Genomic DNA, 26,981 nt, shown 5'->3' with positions numbered 1-26,981 from the left:
CAGTGGAGGCCGGTAAGCAGTGGGGTGCCACAGGGCTCAGTACTGGGTCCCATGCTCTTTACCTTGTTCATAAACGATTTAGAGTTGGGAGTGAACAGTGAAGTGGCCAAGTTTGCGGATGACACTAAATTGTTCAGAGTGGTGAGAACCATAGAGGATTGTGAGGAACTCCAAAGGGATCTGTTGAGGCTGGGTGAGTGGGTGTCAACGTGGCAGATGCGGTTCAATGTGGCCAAGTGCAAAGTAATGCACATTGGGGCCAAGAATCCCAGCTACAAATACAAGTTGATGGGGTGTGAACTGGCAGAGACTGACCAAGAGAGAGATCTTGGGGTCGTGGTAGATAACTCACTGAAAATGTCAAGACAGTGTGCGTTTGCAATAAAAAAGGCCAACGCCATGCTGGGAATTATTAGGAAGGGAATTGAAAACAAATCAGCCAGTAACATAATGCCCCTTTATAAAACAATGGTGCGGTCTCGTTTGGAGTACTGTGCGCAGTTCTGGTCGCCGCACCTCAAAAAGGATATTATAGCATTGGAGAAAGTCCAGAAAAGGGCAACTAGAATGATTAAAGGGCTGGAACACTTTTCCTATGAAGAAAGGTTGAAACGCTTGGGACTCTTTAGCTTGGAGAAACGTCGACTGCGGGGTGACATGATAGAGGTTTACAAGATAATGCATGGGATGGAGAAAGTAGAGAAAGAAGTACTTTTCTCCCTTTCTCACAATACAAGAATTCGTGGGCATTCGATGAAATTGCTGAGCAGACAGGTTAAAACGGATAAAAGGAAGTACTTCTTCACCCAAACAGTGATTAACATGTGGAATTCACTGCCACAGGAGGTGGTGGCGGCCACAAGTATAGCCACCTTCAAGAGGGGTTTACATAAAAATATGGAGCAGAGGTCCATCAGTGGCTATTAGCCACAGTGTGTGTGTGTGTGTGTGTATATATATATATATAAATTTTGCCACTGTGTGACACAGAGTGTTGGACTGGATGGGCCATTGGCCTGATCTAACATGGCTTCTCTTATGTTATGTTCTTAACATGCCTGCTTGGTAGGGGAGTAGTTGTTTAAGTAGCTACCCCATCACTCATCCCCTTGGCTGGCACAGCAGTGTTGCTCCATGCCCCGTTTGACAGAAGGGGCCAGAAGGGGCAAACAAATCTCCAGCTGGTAATGCCTGATGACCCTTAAAGAGAGGGGGAGAACAAAAGCCCAGATTCTTGGGGAGCTGAATCTGTATTTATTATCAAGGTCAACCATTCCACAGAATCATGACATATATTATAATAAAGATTATGAATAAATTTCTGCCTATGAGTAAAACATTGAGTAGGTCATATCTACCTCCAGTCACAATCTAGTGTACCATATAAGTGTTTTTAGGACTGGGGCACAAATATTGTTGTTAAAACAATTTTGTTACTTTTTAACCACTTCCTGGTTGATAGTTTGATTCCATTTTTAATGTTTTTGGGTAAATGGTATGGTTAATGTGTTATGCACATGGATGTTACATAAATAAAGGGGAAGTCTGAAATATTTGAGTTCAGTAATGAATGCATTTGTCTCAGCAGGCTGCATTCAAGCCTTTTTCTGTGACTAATGCCTGCCCAGTTCCCAGATATTTCCATCTATCTCCCACTGACAAAACTAATAAGAAAACAGAATTATTTGTATGGGAAATACTGTTTTCTTCCTCTTCTGTCCTTGCCAGTTTTGTTTTGAGTCTATCGAAGTAAGTATTTAATTCCTATTTCTGATATTTTTTCGAGTATAGTATTGGGAACAAAATAAAATATAAGGTGGTCCATCAGATCACTATAACAACACTTCTGGATCTGTTTGAGGACTTAGTTAATTGATTTATTTTTACTTATCAAATTTATGCTGTGCTCCCTCTCCCCTGAATGGGACGCGGGGCAGCTAACAGCATGTAATATGCACCAATAAAAACAATACTATGGTACAGTAAATAATCTTTAAAACATAAAGTGGTTAAAAATCCTTCCCCATTAAAACTATCCATTATCAAGCAGGGTAGGATGCATGGATGATGAAGACATAGCTGAAGTATTCCAGCTGCCTGGTGGATCACAATCACTCAGAGGCCACCTGAAAAACAGCAGCTTTCCTTGCTTTGTGGTACCTAGGGAGGTCCTGCAAGGCATGCACCTCTCCAAGCAGCTAATTCTACAGGATGGGGCCACTACTGAAAAGAGCCTCACTCTTGTTGACATGAAGCAGGCAGTTTGTGGACCAGGGCCCTTCAGTAAATTCCAAGATGAAGACAGATAAGATGTGGATCATATGAGGGTCACGGGCTGTTTAGGGCTTTTAAGGTAAGCACCAACCAACACTTTCAATTGGTCATATATCTACCTCCAGTCACAATCAGGGCTGGCACATGGGAGTAGGCCAAGTAAGCAGCTGCCTAAGGCACCGCCTGGCCTAGGGGCACCATGAAGTGCCCCCTCTCCCACGTCCGCTGCCTTCCGGACTTCACTGAGGCCTCCCAAGGCTCAGGAGACCTTGGCAAAGTGGTGGTGGGGTGTCGGCACAAGTGCTCAGAGCTAGGCCTTCCAGACTTTGCTGAGACCTCCAAAGGCTCAGCAGACATTGGTGAAGTCGGAGGGGCATGACATGATGTCATTGGTGATGTCATTGGGGTGCATACGTGAAGATACTCCAGGGAGGCGGAGGAGCGGGTTTTGGCCTGGGGCGCAGAAAACCCTAGCACCGGGCCTGGTCACAATCCAGAGGTTCAGGCAGGAGCAGTGGGGTCTGGGAATGTCTTCCAGGTGGTAGAACACCTGCTCACTCTGGACACTGGTGGAAGGGCAGGAGAGAAGACTCATTGCCACTCAAGAGCAGTTGGGCCAGATTACAGCCTTGTGTCAGCAGACTCAGAGAAGTTGGTGAGGTACTGCCTCACCATCACCTCTGATGAATCCTCCACTATTGCAGACCAGGCTTTCTTGCTGCTGCTAAGCTTCTAGCTCACCTTTGACAACCTATGCCTCCCAACTTCTGATTGTGAACACCTCTGTGTCCCATGAGGGTGAAAGTGGGTGCAAAGTTCTTGTCATGGAGGGAAGACGTCCCCCACTCCCTGCATATCACAGGTCCCCATCCCTGGGCACCATACCCATCCTGCCAGCCCACTGGAGCCCAGTCTCAGAGGCTCCTTACTCTGATCTGTTTCTAGAGCTCTCCACAAAAGCAAAAGTTATTAGCATTGCCCAGAAACCAACAATTGCTAATACTCTTTGGAGATGAGGACTTTGACAGTATGTACAGCATAGTATGGGGCTGCACTCTAAGACTGAGGAACTGGGCCAACTATATACACATCAAGGTTCCTGTACTAGCATGCCATTGAGTCATTCAAACTGGCCAGGGGCCTGTGATTGGATCAGGGCAACAGGTATTTGGATCCTGCTGTCCATTGTTCCTGAGTCCCCAAGCTCAGTCCTTATGGCTCCAATGAGCCAGGCAGGAACGCACACAAGAGTCTTCATTCAGGTCCGTATACACAACAGGATCCATTCACGGTTCAGATTCATATGTGGGTGCCCAGGTAGAATCTTTGTCTGGGGGCCCATTGTGGCTGTTGGTATCCTTGTTCAGAAGTAGATATTAAAATATTGTTGTTTTTTCCTGATATAGTTATGTGTCTAGGTAATTTACTAGCATTACTGGTCTGAAAAAAAGCACAGGGTATAATTGGAAGCCAGTTCTCAAAGTGAACAGGGAACATAGACCTACACTTAGACTATACCTTCTTAGTAATTTTTTCCAAAACTTTCCCTACTTTGGAGCCTTGGAATAGCCTGGAAGGGTCTGTAGTAGCAAATTAAGTCCTGTAATAGATTTTTAGTCATAACTCACAAGATTCTGTGAAATTCTGAGGCAAAGTGAGCAGGTCTGTCTAAACACATGATGTACCTGAGAGATCTCCCCCCCCCCCCCTTTCTGTATTTGGTTCCATTGTCCATTATCAGTAATTTTATCTTCAGCAGCAGTGATACCCACTAGGGTACATACAGGTGCTATGGCACCTGCTTGATGTTTCCTAGTACTCCTTCCTGGCACCTCCCACACCACTTCCTTATCCTTTTTCAAGCTCCCTTCTGTTTTCTTCCTTCATCTCTTCACATTCCCTGCCTTTCTTCCTTTCTATTGTCACTGTTCACATTTCTTCTTCCACTTTCTCTGCCCTCTTTCTCTTGAATGTCCGTCCCTGTTCCATATACCTATCTCACTTCTTTAGCAAGCTTCAAGGTTTGCTAAAGGCGATACAGGGACTATGGTGGCAGCAATGGGGTAGGGTGGGGTGGGGACTCAGTTAAATCTTTCTCCAGGTATAAAGAGGTAATGGGTGCCTGAACTCACAACTTGACTGTGATTGACTTCATTAGGGCTGCTTGTGTCCTTGAGACTTTACCACAACAACAAATCCACTACCAGTAGAAAGGGAGGAGGAGGGTCCTGTACTACAAGTGAAATTGAATATGAGAAAAGCTGGAAGAGATGAGGAAAGAGTACTGGGGAAAGATTTACACTCCCCTACTTTCAACCAGAGAAGCACATCTTTCTAGCATTTGCCACATCCAGAATACCCTCTTTTTATTCCCTTCCCCTTCTCTCTTAGTAAAATTAATGGTATGTGGGACTTAGGAATAAGATATTGTTGGCTCCAAATGGGCAAACTTTGCATGTAACAAGGTTCAATTTATTATACTGCCCATGACTCTGCCTCTGGTGAATTATTGCTGGCTGCTTTAAATTTTCCGCCCCCCCCCCCCTCCATTGAGAGTAAACAAGAAGAAGGAGTGCTCTCCCCCTACTCCAGTAAAAGCAAGTCATGTATGCATTTCTGAAGATCCTAGAGATTTTGAGGAGAGTGTTGACTCCTTTTTTAAAAATGAGTTTTGGGTGCAATTTATAATGGAAGCATAACTCTCTGATGCTAAAGAGTGGTGTGACTGTTGTAAGTGTCTGGGTATGTTCCTCCAAGGTATAATCAGACCATGGAAGGTGGAGTTTTGTTCTCCTCCAGTCCTTAATTTTTAATGTCTCCAAGGGCTGAGCTATATTATATTATTTGTAGAATAACTTAGCTCAAACTTTATTTGAAACATATAATGCAAAGTTAATATAATGAGCAAAGATTAACTAGTGAATCTTATAAATCTTATTATTTAATCTTTGAGAGAAGAACGAAGGAAGAAGATGAAGAAAACATGATATAATGTTTAAGTGATATTAAGTTTGTATAGTGTAAAAGATTTTGTTGGAGTTGTTAATTTTTAAATTCTTCCTTTAATAAAGAAGTAAAAATTAATGGCACTCAGATTTTATGCACTTCTGCTGCCATCAACTGTAAGTCTTTGCAAGAAAGGGGACTATGATAGTGGTAACTATGGGCACCCAACACAATTTATTTCATTTACATAAGGTCAGGGAATTACATTGGTACCTGAAAGTTTTCTTGGCCCTATTTAAAAACTGACATATTTTATCCCCTTCACCTATTTCATTTAATTGAACTTTATTTTAAAAATATGCACAGGGGACGAAAGCAGCAAAAATTCAACACTCATCTTCTCATCAATATAAACTCAAATATACTTAAATGGTATATTACTCACATCCCCAGAGAAATATAACTCCCTCACAGCAGTCATTTTGTGGTGGCATCCATTTCTCAAAATTCCGAACCTGCCTTGAAGCTGAACGAGGTCTATTTCTCTGCAAAGAGTAGACCTGTTCCAAAATATCCCTGTGAAGAATTCCAACAACTTGATAGTCACTGAGGCCTTGGTTAATCTTTTCCTTATATTCTTCCTATTTATTTGGACATTTATATCCTGAAGTACATACATAAGGCATGATGCTGTGCAGCCTGATATGGGAAAGGTTTTAGGAAACACGATAAAGTGTTAAGAAATCTAATTTTCCCAACATGGCTTTGACTCCCACCTCAGAAGATCTTCATGCTTCATCAGGTTTGTTGTCATTTCTTTTTTTGCAGATCTTAGTAATTTCAAAACAGGTACTGTGAAGTAAAAGGGTAAAGGTAGTGGCCTGTGCAAGCACCAGTCATTTCCAACTCTGGGGTGACATTGCTTTCACAACATTTTCACGGCAGACTTTTTTATGGGGTGGTTTGCCATTGCCTTCCCCAGTCAGCTACACTTTCTCCCCAGCAAGCTGAGGTATCAACCTTAGAAGGATGGAAGGCTGAGTCAACCCTGAGCCGGCTACCTGAATCCAGCTTCTGCTGGGATCAGACTCAGGTCATGAGCAGAGTTTGGATTGCATATTCACATATTCTGGGTGTGTGGTCTGTATCCCCTTCTGAGTGAAGTATACCATCAGGTATCTCCAATAACTAGTTCAAAATGAAAAAATCCAATTTCAGCTGCATTTCTCATCAAAATACAAGATTTCTATCAACTACAATGGATAGAAGGTTTAGCATTTTGGCAGATTCAATAAGTAGGTAAAGACATGAGTGACAATTTTACACTCCCCAATGACTGTTCCAGTTCCAGTTCATTTATTGTAATTAGCCATTGGCTGTTACAAATCTACAAAAATCTCAAGAAAAATGAAAGTAAACTCCCCAATGTGTTCTTTTTAGTCACCAAGATAATTTGCTTTGGGTTTATAGATGTACAATTTCATCCTCATTGATTGAATATTGCCATTGCTTTCATTTGCAAAGTGCTAATGCTTCACAAGGTCCTTATTGATGAGGGCAAATGGCTTAGAATGTCCTTCCAAACTCAGTCATAAAACTACTTAACATCCACGTTACCTTTTGTGTTATGCCTTTGTTGTTACAGGCAAAAAAACCACTGAAAAAAAGGAAGTTGGAAAAAAAACCAAAGCGACTGTTTAAACAAGAACAACTAAAAAGGCTCCATAAAGCACAGGTACTCAAATTATTTTTTTCTTATGAAACTGCCAACTTTGTCGAAATTTATCTGGAGAACATGGACAGATGGTAGGTGCTCCTTCTGAGTAGAGGGAAGATTGCTGCCTAGAGCCTATATAAAAACTTAGTATTCTGTCCTGATCTCTCTTCGCGTGCCTTCATGTGGGGAACCTTTTTTCTGCCAAGGGCCATTTGGATATTTATAACATCATTCGCGGGCCATACAAAATTTTCAACTTAAAAAACAGTGCTCTGCCAAGGAAGAACGATTCAGGGCAGAAAAATTAATGTAAATAATTGTTTTTCTACTTAAAGTCATGCAGGGAGAGCCTAATTTGGCACACACACACTTCGACCTGCCACCCTACGTAAATGCCTAGGTCCAGGGCTGTTTTTGTAGAAAAATCCTGACAGGAACTCATTAGCATATTGGTCCACATCCCCTGATATTAGCTTATTAGGTCACACACTCATTAGCACATTAGGACCCACCATGAGCCTGCCTTCGGTGGGGAGGGCAGGATATAAATTAAATAAATAAATCTGGGATAATCAAATGCGAATTGAACTGGTGGTCGCTCCCACCAGCTGGGTTCTAGGGAAGCTGCTGCACAGCGTGGCTGGGCCCCACGATCCTCGCTGGCCAACTGGGCCCCAGGGAGGCTGCCACATAGCTTGGCTCGCCCAGCAATCCCCAAAGGCCAGACCAAGTGATCTCGAGAGCCATAAACGGCCCTCAGGACAGAGGTTCCCCACCCCTGCTTTATATAATTGCATTTTAATTTTCAGTCTATATCACTCAGGACATTTTCAGAGGACAGTTTTTTTAGACTACTGGAAACTCTATTTCCATAGAATTAAAAACAGCCATGAGAGCTACTGTGGTGTACTGGTTAGTTTTGGACCAAGATCTGAGACCCCCACATTCAGATCCCCACTACACCATGAAGTTTGCTAGGTGGTCATGGTCTTAGTACATATTAAGGATGTGATTTATCACTGAGCTAAATTCCAGGTTAAATTCACAATATCGCCACTTAAAAGTATTTCAGGTAGCAGGTTTAAGAAAGGACCTGTGACCTTGGGAGAGCTGCCGCCAGTCAAAGTAGATAGTACTTAGATGGACCAAAGATCTGATTCTGTATTAACAGCTTCATATGTTCATAGGTATTCTGTTTTGCAAGGGAGAATGCAAAGTATCTCTATATTTATTTGTCAGGCTATCCAGCGGCAACTAGAGGAAATAGAGGAGAAGCAATGTGCCCTGGAGGTTTTTGGCATTCAGCTAGAGAGAACACTGCGAGGTGAATCAGGTAAACAGGTGAAAGGAATTAATTGAAGTTCTTTCATATGAAGATTTCTGTGTTCCTGGAGATACTAGAAATTTGGAAAATTATTTAGTTGAAGAAATTCTTCAGAACTGAATTTATTATAAAAATGTGTGAAGTATGACAGGCAGTCGAATAGGAGGAATTATTCTTCTAGAAGCTGTGGTCCTGATGTGCAGAAGCTCCTGAGTTGTAACACAGCAAATAGGATGTTTGATTACTTCAGACTGGCCAAACTAACTTTCAGTAGGTAATTAGGAACATTATTTTTAACCATACAATAATAATCATACATTGAAAAGTTGCTTAGTTAATGTGCAAACACACCCATAAGTAATTATTCTGTCTTTCCATTGATCCTATGGTCAGAGCATAGATTTTATCTTGTGAATTGGTCCTCCCGATAGTGTTCACATGTTACTTATTGCAGCAGATGAAGTTTTATTTCCTCCTGGCAACAAAATCTTTATTTTCTAACTCTTTTGCTTGCATGCCATCAGGTCCTCTCGGAGGTCCAGAGAAGGCCAGGCTATTTTCAGCTTTGAGGCTCTTACATAAAACAAGTTATAAAACATGGCAAAACATTAACATTAAGCGTGTAAATTTGTGTTCATCCTGCCCCGCATCCATCTGGCCCTGCATACCACCTTTTTTTCCTACCAATTTATTTTCTTCGTCTTGGAGGGGCTAAATACCTCTTTGAGAGACATTGGCCCCATTCACTTTATTAATAATAAACAAAGTGAATTGGCTTTATATTTAAACATTTATACCCCATCATTTCCCATGACTTAAGGCAGGCTAGAAATATAAAACAAATAATCCTGTAACACCACAAACAATGCCCCCCCATACCTGTTGCCTACATTTCATGAAAAATAATAAAATATTCTGATTATTTTGAGGCACATCTCCTCACAGAGCTCTTCAATAGGATGAGAGAACAATGATAGAAAAAGCACAGGCTATTGTGGAACCAGACAGGATCACTTCAGCAGGGGAAAATGACATGGCAACCTGAAGACTATACTTGCCATACTAGGAAACATGAGAAATAGGTGGTTGTTTTACAGCTGTTTGTAACACATCCTCAAATGATTTTTCCAGGTATCAGAGGTTCACAACAGGGCCGGATCTAGGGGGGGCAGAGGTGGGGTGCTTTCCCCGGGTGTCAACAGAGGGGGGGGTGCCAAATTGGGTATGGAGTCCATTGTATTCTATGGAACCATAAGATAGAATGGCCCATAAGGGGGCGCCATTTTTTAATTTTGCCCCTCCTCAAAAAACATGTAGATCCGGTCCTGGTTCACAAATCCCCCTTTCTTGGGAAACATGCTTAACTGGGTAGTGACTGACCAGCTCAAGATATTTGTGGATAAAAAAGGCATTAGCTGATCACATTTAGATCTGATTTCCTGCCTGGCTTTAGAACTGAAACTGCTTTGATTGCTCTGATGGATGATTTAAGTTGGAGGAGAAAAAACAGGAACAATGATCCTGTAGATTCTCCTCAACTTTTCAGTGTATTCCATAGCATTCACTATCATACCTTTCTGTACAGGGTGAAAATTAGGAGCATCACATTATGGTGGTTCTGTTCCAATCTGTTAATGCCAGAAAATGAGCTCCTAGAAAACTTCTGTTTTTTTCCTACGTATAGGGTGTGGACTGGAGCACTGGAATAACATACTTACTATATGGAGAGTCAACAAGGGTGAGGGTTAGCAGTGCTGCATGTTTAATGTGTCAGGTCTAAATTAGCTTTAAGCAACATAAAATCCAGGGGACTTAAAAATTACAGGGCTGGATTCAGTCTCCCCTCTCTTCATGCAAGAAGACACTTCTGTCCAACTTATGTGGGAGCAAGTTCCATGATATTAATGGATTTCTTCCTTGAGCTGCACTACCCCATACAACATCCATGCAATTATTTGGTATTGCCTGATTGTCATGAGTAGTTTTCCAAAAAACACAGGAGGTTCTAGCAGAAAGCAGGAGCTGAGAAAGATCAGTTGCATGGGTAGGGCTGAAGTTCTTGAGATCCAACATGACTACAAAATATCTGGTACAAATATCATATATATCCTATCAAATTATTATCCATTTACTTGTCTGCTTCATCGCGAAGAACAGAAGCTCCTTTGGTCATTACTACCCTTAGTAATGTGATTTCTCTTATTAAGGTTACATTTTCCCTGGCTTTTTACTGATTGGTGGCAAAGTAAATGCAGGTGTTCTGGAAGGACCATAAGAATCACATGCAAAATCTTTTCCCAGCTCTATAAACCACTCATGAAAACTATTAATTCTGGTGTTTGCTTATAACAACATTCATGTTGTTAATGTACAACTCCAGCTGATATAATTTCATCCATTCATCTTTTTCATAAAATAACATGCATTATTACTTAATGAATGACCATTTCTCATTAAGTTAAGCTGTATTTAAGTAGGGTTGCGCTTATGGAGTTCAAGTGATTTAATAGGTATTATTAAGGTAATTAGAAAAACATCACAGTTAAGCAATAATATCGAGCTGCAGAGGTTGTGAATAACCAAATTTAGAGGCAGGCCTGCAAGCACTGGTCTTCAGTGACATTAATGCAGCTCCCCTTTAATAATTGTGTGCCTGCAGAATGAAAGGGTCTTTTGTTAGTGGAAGCTATTCAGTCCAGCAGCTAATGAATAAGAAGAGAACATGTGTGGGGGTGAAACAAAGTGCTACAAAGGCTGATGAGCAAATGATCTTGCAAGTGGAACAACAATTTATGCATTAGAAGAATCAGAATAATCGCAGTCCTGTGAATAATGGTGTCTATTATTAGAGAACAGACCAGGTTGAATGTGATTTGTGGCTAGGTATTTAATCTTTTATTTAGGGGGTGTTTGTTTGTGTTATACTCCTGCCCAACTATTTATTTCTTGTATACTATCAGCAGCTTGGGGGGGGGGGGCTTCACTGGTCCTATGTTTGGGTACACTGATTAGGTCCACACCCATTGCCCCCTTCAACATTAAGTATTCCAAGCTCATTCTCTGGTCCCCATTGTAGTATTTCTTAGTATGTAGGTTCCTAACAGAGCAACTGGGAGTTCCAAAGAGAGTTCCCTTCACAGTATGATTCTTCATCTCTTCTGCATTTGGGCATACCTACATAGAACGATTAACAACTGCAAGTTGCTACTGCTCTGTATTTATGTGCGTGACAAATAAAATGCTGTCTTCATGCACTTAATAGTTCCTCCAGGGATAGAGACAGTAGACCTCTGAATACCAGCTACTGAGGACAACAGGAGTTGGGGAAGAGGTATTGCCTTCATTTCCTGATTTTTGGGCCATTTTTGGAAACGCTGAAGCAAATGGGGTCTTGTTTTCTTCTCTTAAGGATATCGGTTTCCTGGTGTGGGACACAGCTCTTTCTTATGCTAGTCATTGGTTACTAGTCATTGGAGTCCTAAGGTAGATTAAACTTGACCCACAGGCTATTAATGAGATGACAAAGTGATCCAAAAACAAAGGTTGTGGGAATCAGTGCTAATTTTCCCACCATGGGGGGTTGGGGTGAGAAGTAGTAGTAGTAGAAGAAGAAGAGCTGTTTTTATACCCTGCCTTTCACTACCTGAAGAAGTCTCGGAGTGGCTTACATACTCCTTCCCTTCCTCTCCCCACAACAGACACCCTGTGAGATGGATGGGGCTGAGAAAATTCTGAGAGAGCTGTGAGTGATTCAAGGTCACCCAGCTGGCTTCATGTGGAGGAGTGGGGGATCTAACCCAATTCTCCAGATTGGAGTCCACCGTTCTTAACCACTACACCAAACTGGCAATCAGAATGGTCCTGATTGAGGGACAGCAGGAAATCTGTGCTTGTTGCCTGATGCAGCAGATGGATTAACACGAGGATTGATTGACACTTCCTTTTTTATACTCTGAGATCCTTATGAGCACTAAGACGTCACAAGCACTCACTATATGAACATAGTACAGTGTTGTGTTCAGCTTTTTTTGCATTCCTTTTTGCTTTAAGGCAAGAAAAGGTACGATGTGCATGGAATATCTGCACATCATATTTCCCAGATCTGATCTTTCTAGTTTTCAGGTGCTGGCCAAGAAGAGTGTCCAGAAATCCTTGAAATCAGAATAGAGATTATTGGTCCAATGTTCTAAAAATCAAGAGTAATTAAAATTGGCTATGTTTGAAAAACAGACCTTAATTTGTGTGCGTGTGTGTATGTGATCATTACAATTGAACTACTTTAATTTCAGAGTTTGCTGTCTACAAAAAAAAATCAAAACAAGCCACTCTTTGGTCTTCATATGATACAACTTTGCAGATATGACAGTGCTATCCTGAAAACCCAATCTTATACATTTATTTTTGATACCTTAAATAGATTCAGGCACACAAAATGAAACTCAGCTGTTGCATGAATGGTTTGAGCTGGTATCAGAGAAGAATAAATTAATGCGCTGTGAATTTGAACTCTTGATCAGGTAAGTAGGAACTCACCGTTTGCTGTTAGTGATGAAAAATGTTAGAGATGGGCAGAATATTTTTTTGATCCATGCAGAGGATTTTCTTCTCGATGCATGCAGATGTCATTATTGAACTAAATTGCTGTATTATGCCTTGCATAGCATATATCCATTAGCACAGGGAGGACAAGAGCTGCTGTTCTTATCTTATTGTCATTTGTAGCTGGAAGGTGTTTTACAATAAATGCACCCAATCTGTTTTGAACATACATTTTCAGCGAGCTAAGGTTAATACAGGTACTGTAATTCATATAGTGAATATATTCTCTTGTGATAAATTCTAATAAATCTTTAGGCACTTAATCCACAGGAAGGCAAATTGGTAAAAGTGCCAGATGAGCATCTTATAAAAAAACAGAACTCCCCTTGGAGAAGAAGCAGAAAATTCATGTAATAAACAATAAAAGTGCTCTTCTGGAAGCCTGATCTATTTTAAACATTTTTATACTGCCTTTCCACCCAATTAGGGTCCCTATGGTGGCTCATATAAAAAAATTAAAACATTTAAACAATCAAAAACATTTAAAAATTTAAAATTCAATAAAACACATAACAATCAGTACAAGAAGAGGACAAATAACCCTTACTGAGGGTATGCCAAAAGAAACAAAGAAGTTTTAATCCACTGTCAGAAGATACTGATAAAGGGAGACAGATAAATCTCCCAGGCGAGGGAGTTCCAAAAGTGTTGTGCCACGATTGACAAAGCCCCTTTTCAGGCTGCCACTCATCTCACCACAGAGGCAATGGCAACCAAAACAGGGCCTTGGAAGAATACTAGAGTGAGTGGGCAGGTTATGGTCTGCTTCAGTCAGGCATGCTTTCATTTAAAGCAAATCATCCAAGGAGATATACCTGGGATCCCTAATAGCAGGCAAATTATTCTGCATTTTGATATCTAATAATCTGTGTCTGTGCAGGGCTTTTTTTTGTAGCAGGAACTCCTTTGCATATTAGGCCACACACCCCTGATGTAGCCAGTCTTCCTGGAGCTTACAATACTAAGATCCCTGTAAGCTCTTGGAAGATTGGCTACATCAGGGGTGTGTGGCCTAATATGCAAAGGAGTTCCTGCTACAAAAAAATCACTGTGCCTTCAAGTTGCATCCGGCTTATGGTGACACTATGAATTACCATAATGACTTCTAAAACTTCCTATCACTACCACTCTTGCTTATTTTTTAATGAAACAAATAGTTTATTGAAGTATTTGATCCTGCTTCCCTGTAACTCAGACAATACATAACATAGCATATATAACATACCTCAATGCATCTATTGCTTCGTTTCCCCCTTTCCCTTTTTATTTCCCTCCCCCCCTCAAAATGACCAGCAATAATTCCTTATTTTATTTCTGTAACCATAAGCACACCTTTTGGAGTTTAACCAAGATATCATTATTGCCCTGCCCACCCGCTTTTACCCATCTTATATACTCAAACCACCTCTTCTTAACTTCCACAATCTTATCCTCACCTAGTTTTTCCTGTTTTAATATCATTAATATGTCCAACTGTACCCATTCATGTAAATAACCATTCCATCTGTCTATAGTCCATTTTGTAGCATCTTTCCAGCCAAATGCTATAACCGCATGGACAGCTAAAATCATAGCTTTAAATAGATCTTAATAGGATTTATCTATTTTATAGTTCCCCAAAATTCCCATAAATAACACTTTCCCTCATAACTCCACTTACATACTTCCTCCACCTTTTCCAAGATCTTTTGCCAGAATTTAGTTGTTAGAACACTCCCATAAAAGATGTGCACAACATCCCTTTTCCTTTTTACAATGCCAACAATCAAATGTAATTCCCTTGATCATATAAGATAGTTGAGCAGGCATCCTATACCATTTCAATATTAATTTCATCTCCATTTCTCTACGTTTCTCCAGTTTTACATTACTAATTCCTCTCGTTATTTTATTTATCTCAAAAATTTTAAATTCCTCATTTAGTGATTCAAGTGGGGCCCACTTTGAAAGTGGAGGCATCCACTTAACCTGCTCCCTCCCCCCCCCCCCAAATATTTTTAATACTGTCTGTCTTGGGCCTATTGTATTCTCAATTTCCTTTTTTAATCTTTGTGTAAATATTCCAAACCTGCCTGCTCCTCTATTTATACAATCTTCCCATCGGACCCATTTATCCTTTTATCATCCAATTCCAACAACATTTTCATTTGAAAGTCTTCATAATATCCTTCGAACTGTGTCATACCCCAACCTAAATCTGCCTTTGACAAATATTTCCTTGATATTCTAGCTTGTTTCTTTAAAAAAAACAATTTTTAATGTCTTATCCCACATTGCTAACTGTTTCTTAGATACCCATTCTGGAAATACCTGAAACAAATACATCATCTTAGTTATTATAAACATTTTAAGTGCCCTAATCTTCCCTAGTACATTCAAATACTTATTATTCCATTTATTTCATTTGTTTTGTATTTTTTCTATATTATTTTATAATTTATCCCCATTAAATTCTTGACATTTCTTGTTATTATTACTCCCAAATATTTCAGTTTCTTATTTCCTAGTTTCATACCTGTTAACGTTGCTATTTCTTTTTGTTTCTTTAAATCTATCTTGCTAAACATTATTTCTGACTTCTTAATATTTACTCCCAAATCTGAAAATGCTTTAAAGTTTTCTAAAATTATTACTACTTCTTTCATTACTTCTAGAGAATTCCCTAAGACCAATAATATGGCCTCAAATCAATTTAATTTCCTCCTTTCCTACCTTATACCCCTGTATTCTGATACTATTTCTAATTCTGTTTGCCAAAGGTTCCATAACTATAACAAATAAAGGACACCCTTGCTTAACTCCTTTCTGTATCAATACTTCCCCAGAATGTTCATCATTTATTTTAATCACTGCTCTCCCTTCTCTTTAAATTTCTTTTATTGCATTCACAAAAGGTCTTTCAAAACCAAATTTATGTAATACTTGGAACAAATATTAAAGATTTAATGTATCAAATGCCTTATATACGTCCAATTTCAAAAGAGCAATCTTCTTCTTATTTCCATGATGTAAAGCATTGATCACATTCCTTATAGGGTGACCAATATGCCTTCCTTTCACAAAACCATACTGAGCTTCTCCTACTAGACTTGGTAATAGCTTCTCCAGTCTATTTGCTAAGACCTTTGCAAAAATTTTATAATCCTGATTTGCCAAGCTTATCGGTCTATATGAATTAGAATCCTCCAGATCTCTCTGTTGTTTTGGAATTGTGATCATTTCTGTCCTCCTCCAAGAGTCTGGAGCTTTCCCTTTATTCAAAATTTTATTAAATAACCTTTGTAATTCTGGAACTATCAAATTTCCCACCATTTTATAAAATTCTGCTGTAAATCCATCCAAACCTGGTGATTTCCCATTTTTTAAATTATTTATGACATTTAAGATTTTTTGTTGTGTAATATCATCATTTAATTCTATCAACTCCTCTTCTTTAACTTTATTCCTTACAACTTCATCAAATTGTTTACTTTCTTCTGCTTTAAATAACCTTTGGTAATATTTAGCAAAAATCTGTCATCTGATTATCCTTAAAAAACCTTATTTCCCTTTTCATTTTTCATACACCCTATTCTTTGCCTTTTTCTTCAAATAATTTGCCAACCTCTTCATTGTATTTATATTACTTCTTTGATATTCATTTTTCACTAATATATCTCTTTTTCACATAGAGGTAAGGTCCAATTCCTGCAGTTCATTTATCAACTTATTTAACCATTCCTGAGTTTGCCTTTTATATTTCTTTTGTAACTTCCTCTGAAGTTCTAACATCTCCTTGAACTTTTGCTCTCTTTTAATATTTATTTCCTTCTTAAACTGAATTTCTTTAGTAATACATATTCCCCTAATAACTGCCTTTGCAGCATCCCATATTATAACTTCATCTGTAGATTGCTTATTTTCCTTAAAATAATACTCCACCCCCTTTAATAAATCCTCTCTATCCTTCTGTTGGAATAATATTTTAAGGTTTAAGGTTTATTGGATTTATATCCCCCCCTCCCCGCCGAAGCAGGCTCAGGGTGGCTCACAACCAGTAAATTCATAACAATTAAATAGTTAAACAATTAAAGCAAATTAAACAGTTAAAAACAGTTAAGAACAATTAAAACAGTCTGGTGCTAATCATATTTGAGGTTTTCTTGCTTCAGATGGTGTTCAGTATATATTAGATGTATATCGGTCACACTGTATCAGTCCTTACATGTTAATTAAAGGTCTTGTGGAACTGGGCGAGGTCCCGCAAGGCCCTAACTTCTTCCGGCAGTTGATTCCACCAATAGGGAGCAGCGATCGAGAAAGCCCTCTCTCTGGTGGACTTTAAGCTAGTCTCCCTCGGCCTGGGGATCGCTAATAGATTTTTTGTCCCAGATCTAAGTACCCTCTGGGGAACATGTAGGGAGAGACAGTCCCTAAGGTAAGTAGGTCCTCGGCCATATAGGGTTAAGGTAAGCAGGACCTCAACCATATATTTTAGGGTTAAATCTCCATCGTTTAACCTTCCTTTCCTCATTCAGTTCTACCTCTATGGTAATTGGTGCATGATCAGAAATCCATATCGGCCTGTTTCTACCCTACTAATTCTCATATCATTACATTCTTTTATTAATATATGGTCTATACAAGAAACTTTTTGAAAAAAAGTAGGTTGCTTTTCCTTTTCCTAAGTGTCATCTCTCTCTCTAAGTCTCCATTTTTTAAAATTCAATTTCTTGTTCTCTGAAATATCAGTATTAAAATCCCCTACTATTAATAATTTCCCTTCATAGAAAAATTGCAACCTTTGAAAAGTTCGATTCAAAAATAAATTCTGACCTTTGTTAGGTGCATAAATATTTGCCAACATCTTTGCCAATATCTTACCATTCATGCTAAATTTCAAAAAAAATAAATCTTTCCTCTCTATCCTTAGAACGTCCCAAAGTATTAATATTCAGTCTAGAATGAAATAAAATAGCCGCTCCTTGCTTTTTTGTTCCCCTTGATTCTATTTGCACGCTCCATACTTGAGAGTTTAATAATGGTCTCAAATCCCTTTTGCTTTTATGCATTTCCTGAATGCATAATTTTATTTTATTCATTTATTTATTTGATTTATATCCTGCCCCCCTCGCCGAAGCAGGCTCAGGGCGGCTCACAACATAAAATCTCACAATTAAATTAATAAGTATTAAAATTACACATCTGGTAATAAAATAGATATACAATGATTAAAACAGTTAAAACAGAAAAACAGAATACTGAGTTGGTGCTATTCTGGTGGCGACAGCCTTCTTCCACTTCTCTTAAGTACTGGTGCCAAGTCAATTGAATGCCAGCTGGAAGAAAACAGTCTTGAAGGCCTTGCGGAACTGCACAAGGTTCCGCAAGGCCTCACTTCATCTGGCAGTTGGTTCCACCAGCAGGGGGCTGTGATTGAGAAGGCCCTGTCTCTAGTTGATTTCAATCGGGCCTTCGTCGGCCTGGGGATTACTAATAGCTTTTGTGATCCTGATCTAAGTACTCTCTGGGGAACATGTGGGGAGAGACGGTCCCTAAGGTAGGCAGGTCCTAGCCCATATAGGGCTTTAAAGGTAATAACCAGCACCTTGTAATGAATCCAGTATAATATTGGCAGCCAGTGCAGTTCCTGTAGTCCCGGCTGAATGTGCTCCCACCTGGGAAGCCCCAATAACAGCTGGGCGGCCACGTTCTGCACTAGCTGCAACTTCTGGGTTCGGCACAAGGGAAGCCCCATGTAGAGGGCATTACAGTAGTCTAGCCTTGAGGTGACTGTTGCATGGATCACTGTTGCCAGGTCGCTGTGCTCCAGGAAGGGGACCAACTGCCTTGCCCGCCTAAGATGGAAAAATGTGAATTTAGCAGTGGCTGCTATCTGGCAGACTCCAGTAGCACCCCCAAGCTCTTGACCTTGTGCGCCATTGCCAGTGGCACACCGTCAAACACCGGTAGGGGGATTTCCCTTCCCAGACCACCATGACTCAAGCAAAGGACCTCTGTCTTCGCTGGATTGAGCTTCAATCTACTCAGCCTAAGCCGTCCAGCCACAGCTTTTAGCGCCAGGTCCAAATTTTCTGGGACACAGTCAGGTCAGCCGTCCATCAGTAGATAGAGTTGGGTGTCAACAGCGTACTGGTGATAACCAAACCCATGCCTCCGGGCGATCTGGGCAAGGGGGCACATGTAGGTGTTGAACAACATTGGGGAGAGCACCGCCCCCTGAGGCACCCCGCAGTCAAGCGCGTGTCTCCAGGACAGTTCACTCCAAATCGCCACCCTTTGTCCCCGGCCATCAAGGAAAGAGGAAAGCCATTGCAAGGCCAACCCCTGAATCCCTGTGTCGGCGAGACAGTGGGCCAGCAACCGATGGTCGACAGTATCGAACGCTGCTGATAGGTCCAACAACATAAGTACCCGCCTTGCCGCCTCTATCCAGATGCCACTGGAGGTCATCCACCAGGGCGACCAGCACTGTCTCTGTCCCGTGACCTGGGTGGAAGCCAGACTGGTGAGGGTCTAGGACGGAAGTGTCATTCAGAAAGCTCTGTAACTGTAGCGCTACTGCCCTCTCAATAATTTTACCCAAAAAGGGTAGATTCGAGACCGGCTGGTAATGTGCCAATTCGGCCAGGTATAATATTGATTTTTTTCAGGAGAGGGCGGACCAGAGCCTCTTTAAGAAGTGTTGGAAAACACCCTTCTGCAAGGGATCTATTTACGATATTCCGTATAGGATATCTGAGCTCCCTCTGGCAAGCTTTAATTAGCCAGGAGGGGCAAGGGTCCAGATCACAATTTGTAGGACATACAGTAGAGAGGATCCTGTCAACTTCCTCTAGGCTGAGTGTATCGAAGCAATCCAGAACAGGGCCAGAAGACAGGCACGGGGCCTTGAGTTCACATACTGTCTCCAATGTGGCGGGGAGGTTGTGGTGGAGCGACGAGATCTTATCTGCAAAAAAGTTCGCAAAAGCCTCACAGCCGATCTCCAATTCCCTAGAATTTGGCCTTTCTTGTGGCAGTGTTGTAAGGGTTCGATTTGTGTTAAACAATTGTGCCGGGTGCGAAATTGCAGACGCAATCTTGGCCACAAAGTAAGTTTTTTTTGTGACTTTGACTGCCATCCCATAGGACCTCATAAACTCTCTATAAGATGTTCTAGTTGCTTCGTCTCGAGTACGCTGCCATTGCCTCTCTAGCCATCTGAGTCCTCTTTTCATCTGCCTGTATTCCTAAATCCTTTAACTGTTTATTTAGTCTGTAACATCCGAGGCCCAGCCATTTACATTCAAGGAGAGCAACTTAATCACTCTCCCCATTTCTTAGTTATAACAACCCCACCCCCCATCACCATGTTCTCCTTTTTTTCAATTTATCTTATTACCTAGTCAGTCCCTCCCCTATAATCCAAAAAGCCCCTCCTTTAGGGTTTAGAAAGGGATTCCATTTCTCCCTCCCTTTTTGGTCTTAGAAATGAAATCCTGTCTACTCCTATAGACCCCCCCCCCATATTCATATTCGTTTTCCAATTCAATGACCAACTGTACCTCAAACATAATCTTAAATAACATAAATTCATTATACTCTTAGAAAGCCAGTGCCCACTTTACTTTTAATTCACCATAACATTCCCTCTTCACTGGATAGCATTTTAACTCAGTCCCTTTCTTCTCCAATCCCTTTTCAGTCATGGGGCTTGTATCTTATATTAAACTTTTCAAGCAGTTCCTCTGCTTCTGAAGGGGTTTTAGCCCTCATCAATTTTCCATCCTTGAAGATTAAGATAGTTGCTGGATACCCCCAGGAAAACAAAATTTCGTTGTTAAAATTCCTGAGCATACGGTGTCATGAAGCTTCTCTCCTGTAAAGTCTCTGGTGATATAGCAACATGTGATATTACCCTCTGTCTTGAAATTGTAACCTTTAATTTTCCTAAGGTTTTCCAAACCTTATCTTGCAGCTTTTCTCTTGAGAAGGCAATAGTAACATCCTTTGGACTTTCTCCAGCTTTGGGTTTCATTTTTAAACTTCTGTGGACATGTTCCAAATAATTTTCCATAATATTTATACTAAGCTCTTCAAACCATTCAATTAGTCTTTTCAGGTTCTCTAATTGGGATATTTTCCTTTACTCCTGAAAACCTGAGATTCTTTCTCCATTGCTGGTCTGATAAAGAGTCAACCCTTCTTTTAAGTTCTTATAGTCCCTTCTCATTATGTCTCATATTTTCCAGCGCCTTATCAGCAGTTGACTGAACTGCTTTAATTTCCTCAGTTATATGTTCCACTTTATTTTGAAACTCTTTAATACCACCTCTAATGTTTGTTTCCATGTTAGCTATAAGCTCAGGCAGCTCCTTAAGCTCTTTCTTTGCTGCCATTTGCTGTTCGCTTTATCTGCAGCCTTAAACACATCTTTAAGTAGATTTATACACAAAATGACCCACCAAGCCTGGCCAGTAATTACTCTTCAGAGTTTATGCTCCCTATAGTTTCTCTTTTATTGCTTATCTTCCATTAACTCTGGTTGTAATTACATTTTATCTCACTATTTTTTCGGATGAGTAGTATGAGGCATCTATCTCTGTTGATGCATGCGCAGAACCTCCCCACTACCATTCTTGCTTATATGTCTTGCAAACTGAAGGCTGTGGCTTCCTTTATTGAATTAATCCATTTTATATTGAGTCTCACTCGTTTCCTGCTGCCTTCTACTTTTCCTAGCATTTTTGTCTTTTCCAGTGAGTCTTCTCTTAATGTGACCAAAACATGATAGCCTAAGTTTCATATTTTGTATTCTATATGTGTTTGTCCATAATTTGGCTGTTGATAAGCAGAACATTTTTAAATAGTCAGATCATCTATATATGTTATTACCCCTAAATAAATAAATGTTTCATTGCACATTCTAATAGTATTTCACTTTTAGCAATTCCTTGCACAGAATTAATGAAGGATTTATTTTCAATCATGGGATCAGAAATCATGTTTATTTGGGTAGAGAATACTGATTGATCTTGGGAGGGTGGGACAACAGAAATGAAAGATCACATTCTCTTGCCAAAAAATGTTAGGCCATGAAAAATATTGGCTTGCATATTTTGTTTTGCTATTTTTAATCATGCATATAATCAGGGCTCTTTTTGTAGCAGGAGTTCCTTTGCATATTAGGCCACATCTCCTTGATGTAGCCAATCCACCAAGAGCTTACAGGGCTCTTCTTACAGGGCTCACTGTGAGCTCTTAGAGGATTGGCTACATGAGGGATGTGTTGCCTAATATGCAAAGGAGCTCCTGCTACAAAAAGAACCCTGCATATAATCTCGCAAGATAGTAGAACCACCTAGACTTGATCCCATCTTGTTTTTAGGGCACTGAAATGTTTTTACTGTTATTTAATTTGGTTTTATTTCTGAAATGTAATTTGCTGTGAATTGCCCTGAGCCTGGCTATCAGGAAGGGCAGTAAAAAAACATAAAAACAAACAAACGAACGAATGAATAAATGGGTGCATTAAACAAAACAGCAGAATAGGAATGATATAGAAAGCATTTTGGTGCCTAACTCAGATGATCAATTTTTCACTCAAGACTCATTCCAGAGTAATTAGCATGCCTGAAATCTTTTTTTGGAGGGAGACAAGGCAGATAATTTGGGAAGCATTAAGAATTGCTTCACATGCAGGGCCGGCTCTTCCACTAGGCAAACTAGACACTTGCCTAGGGCACTGGGAGGGAGGGGTTGCCAAACTGGGCTCCCCCCGCCCATGACAAACGCCTAGTTTGCCTGCCGCTGCCTGCCTGTCTCTCTCCCCTCCACTGCTGCCGTGGCAGCACCTTTCTTCCCTTTCTGCCCGTCCTTATTGCCGCTGCCCCTTTCTTTCACCCCCTTTCTGCCCACCCACCTGATCGCTGCAGGAGCACCTTCCCTCTGTTTCTGCCCCCCCCATCGCCGCAGCAGCACCTTTCTTTCCCTCCATTTCTGCCCACCTGATCACTGCCGCGGCACCTTCCCTTCTCTATGTTTCTGCCCGCTTGGTGCCCCCTGCGATCGCCACCATAGCTCCTTTCCTTCCCTTTCCTCCCTTTCTGCCCCCCCCACCGCCACTGCCGCATCTTCCCTTCCCTGCATTTCTGCCCACCCACAGTCCCCCCGTGATCGCCGCCATGGCACCTTCCCTTTCCTCCCTTTCTGCCCACCCGTCCCCCGATCGCCGAGGCTTCCCTGCTCAGCCATCGTCTTATCCCCATGCACGACGCAAGTAGGCGGCTGGCGCGAGGCTACTCATGGGTAGGTGGCAGTCTTAGTGACTCGGGGCAGGGGCAAAGCTGGGCTGCCTAGGCCGCCAGAAGGCCTAGGGCCGGTCCTGTTCACATGTTACATTTAAGATGCATATTGAAAATTAGTGTGTTCATGTATCAAGACTGGTGATTCCCTGTTACGTGCACATGCTGTAGACAACTCTGTATTCACTTTTATATTAGTTCTGCAAAGTGTAGCATATATGAAACTGCCCCATTTTATTTGCACAACAACCTTGTGAGATAGGATAGGTTGAGAAATGGTGACTACCTACCTACTAAGTTTCACAGACTTATCCTTGCCTGAGTTGAGTGAGGTATACCATGCTACACTGATGCTGTCAACACATAACATGCAGAACATCTCTTCTTTTCAGAGTAATAGATAGTTCTATGCGCAAACCATTCCCTTTTCTGAAGTCCCTCAAGAAATCAAATATAGATTTCTTTTTATTATGCAAACAGAGAGATGGATTACACATGGCTTTAGTTTGCCTACCCAATAATAACTCTGTAAAAGAGCAAAGGTCTTAAATTCACCACAACTATGTTTTTAATAGAGCTATTTGGGATTAGTTGGTGGTCATAGCCTTTATTATTCTTGTGCCAGAGTCAAAGAGCTTGAATTAGAGGATCACCAAAGCCAATTGGAGCAGAAACTGAGAGAAAAAATGGCCACTGATGGTAAGTTAATTAATGTCTTAATTGTGTTGTAGACTGTGATGCAGATATATCTGTGTATCCAAATCTATTGAACTTAAGAAACACGAGGAACAACTAGATCATCCAGATCATGCCCATTGGAACTTTCTGAGATTCTGGTACTGGCCTACCATTCCACTCAGCAAAGTTTGAAGCCTTCCTTCATGTGAAGTGGCACTTGGGGGTGGGGGGGGTATTGACCAAGGCAGAGCAGAATGTTAGGTACAGGTTCCTTTAAAAAAAAAATTATTCCCCTTGGTTTGCAAAGCTGTTGATGAAAGCTTAGTGAAAGAGCTGCTGACAAGGAAACTGACCCAAAACCCCAGGAGTGCACATTTCGATAATTTCAAGTTCTGACCTGAATCATATTCATTAATCAATACAGTTGATATAGCTGATAGTTTTTATTTAGGACTGCAGCCATTTTGTTAATGAGTTGTCATTTTATATTTTGGCTTTTATGTTTTTAATGTATTTTATTTTTTATGTTTTATTAACATTGCAAACTGCCTTGAGCTCCATATGGAAGAGGTGGTTAATAAATGTTTACAATAAATAAATAATCCTACAGCAGTAATTTCCATCACTTATTAATAATGGAGATGCTCAGTTCTGATTGCAGTTCTGGCACAGTGTTGCCTGGTTTCAGCTATCTGAGCAGTGGAGAGAACAGCAAGAGAGAAAGTGTCCCAATTACCATTTTTATGTGCTCCATTCATATCTTCCCCCCTCTTTGAAGATGCCATGAAAGAGGAAAAAACTCAGTTATGCCAATTCATGCTTCTCTTCTCTTATAAAAGCAAAAACATTAAAATTCTGTTCAAAAGTGGACTTCCCCCTATTGTGTAAAACTTGGCTTGAAAGGTTACAGTCCCTGAGAATTTCATCCCCATCAGGTGGAAAATAAAATTTACTAGCAGAAATGTGGTGGGGTGTTTTGTTGTTGTTAACATCAAGGGAAACCCAGAATAAAAAAAAATGATCCAATTAAGTATCATGCTCACAAAAAAGAAAACACAAAGATAGAAAAAATAGTGCATCTGGAAACATTGTCCTGAGTCACTATCTTTTATATATTTCTGTGGGTTTAAAAGCAGGAATTTGAGCTGGAGGGAGGAGCTGCTGAAAAGGCATCAAAATATATAATTCCATTGAAGGACTGGGTGGTGCATTCACCCCTGGATTATAGCCACAGCCTTAAACTAGAGAATAGTTCTAAATTAAAAATAAAACCGCCAGTGTTAATTTCTTCTGAATAGCCAGAAGATGGAGCTTTAGGGACTCGCCTGTACTGTTTTATCTCTTAATAAGAAATGAAATAAATGGAAATGAATACACCCCAGATCTTTTCTTAACAAGACTAATATTCATTTAATAATATAGATTCCTGCTATTGAGGCAAACATAACAACCATGTCATGTTGGTGCATGAAAACTGGCCAGTAGTGTGTAACTGTAACGAGGTGAATGACAGAAGATAAATTTCCTCATCAAATGATTGACTGTGATATACATTCTTCGCATACTGCTTTTTTGATACTGCTTTGATCAAAAGAATGGCACAGCTGACTACATGCATCTCCCTATCCCTGTTCCTGCTCTCATACTAAAACCCAAATGGCTAAGCCAATGAAACTATTTACAGAAGTTTGGTACCACAAGGGAGTTACTTGTTTGGCATAGGGGGTATATTTCCCTGCAAATATAAAAGCTTTTGGATGTGCTAGAACTTTTGTGGTAGAAGGTTGCCAGGTGATGCCAACAAGTGGGCAGAGAACTTACCAGGAAGCTCCAAGAGAGGGGAGGGAGGCTCCAGTAGAAGGAACTTGGAGGCCTATTCTGGATGAGTTGCCATCACATTTAAAGGAACTGTGTTCCTTTTAAATGCTTTTATTGTATTGAAAATAATGGAGAATGGGGGCTCATAGAATTGGACTTCCTGGTCCAATCTTTTTGAAACTTGGGGAGCTTTTTGAAGAAAGGCACCAGCAGTTATGCTGAAATTTTTAGTGCCTCTGCCTCAGAAAACAGTACCCCCAAGCCCCAGATACCCATGGATTGATTCTCCATTATATAAGTCTCCATAGATTATAATGGAACACTCAGCAGCTATTCCACCCGTTTCTAATAGCCCTGAAGTGGCAGGAAGGACTCCAAGCTAGGGGATTCCCTGCCCCCAACAACCCTAGGTTGAAGTATAAATGGCAGCCGATCTATGTGTGTTTTAAACCAGATCTTTTCAAGGTAAAATAGTGTTGGGGTTCATGGGTGGGAAGGACTAAGCCTTCTCTTCTGTCATGACTTACCTCCCTGCAGTCTTTCTCTGTACCATAAGTGGTTCACCTGGGAGATAAGTGCTTCGAGGCAGAGACTACACAGAGAGAAACCACAGTAAGAGGGTGGGGGCTGTCTAGTAACCACCCACTTTTATGTTTGTTAAAAAAAAAAGGACTCATACTCTATATGCATTCATCACTTACTAAAATTAGGAAACCAACTTTTATAGCTTTTTTTTTTCCTTTTAAATATGTGACAGACAATTTGGATGGTGAAAAGGACCTGAGTGAGGAGTTTGAAACTTTTGATGAGTTGATGAAAGTGGCCGAAGAAAGAGATAAGCTTATATCTTCCTTAGAAGAGCAGAAGATAGAGGAAGAAAGTGAAAATCAGCACTTAGAAAAATCTATGTTGTCCAGAGGATACAAATTCAGACAGACGTGAAGTAATCCTAGACAAATATTTGCTCTTACAGCATTGTGAACACCACCAGTGGAAGATTGTTAGACTCTTATTGTAGAGGAAGGAATTATGTACTGTAATTGCAAAAGGTAAGACTGGTGTTACCATTAAGAATGGGTTGCAGCCGTGGAGATTATATATGTAATCCAAAATAAGAGTGGATTACTTTTTTTTGTGCCTACCTGACAAACTTGGACTATGGAAATTAACTGAAAATGTTCGTTGTTTCCTACTTCTGGAATTTTAATTCTGAAAGTTCTCAAAAGAGATACATGCTTTAGTTCTTGACATCATAGCACTTTCTATCCATCTTTCTGTATTTGTGAGTGTATCTCATATAGACAGACACACTTACAAATACATATATAACTTTTAAAGA

At 40.5% G+C, this 26,981-nt stretch overlaps 1 protein-coding gene across 1 annotated transcript in view; it reads left to right on the top strand.

Moving 5' to 3' along the window:
• The window catches only part of MICAL2 (microtubule associated monooxygenase, calponin and LIM domain containing 2), a 290,110-nt gene extending 263,340 nt beyond the window's left edge, over positions 1–26,770 (top strand). The window contains exons 32-36 of the mRNA XM_060261096.1: positions 6,866–6,955; positions 8,177–8,270; positions 12,679–12,778; positions 23,772–23,845; positions 26,400–26,770. Of these exons, the coding sequence (XP_060117079.1) occupies positions 6,866–6,955; positions 8,177–8,270; positions 12,679–12,778; positions 23,772–23,845; positions 26,400–26,584 (543 nt within the window). The 3' untranslated portion in view covers positions 26,585–26,770. The remainder of the gene's footprint in view (positions 1–6,865; positions 6,956–8,176; positions 8,271–12,678; positions 12,779–23,771; positions 23,846–26,399) is intronic.
• The last annotated feature ends 211 nt before the right edge of the window (positions 26,771–26,981 follow it).

Source organism: Heteronotia binoei, chromosome 21 (genome assembly GCF_032191835.1).
Source record: "Heteronotia binoei isolate CCM8104 ecotype False Entrance Well chromosome 21, APGP_CSIRO_Hbin_v1, whole genome shotgun sequence".
NCBI classification, from domain to species: Eukaryota; Metazoa; Chordata; class Lepidosauria; order Squamata; family Gekkonidae; genus Heteronotia; species Heteronotia binoei.
The sequence above is the reverse complement of the archived record's forward strand: the minus strand, read 5'-3'. Positions and strand labels throughout refer to the sequence as shown.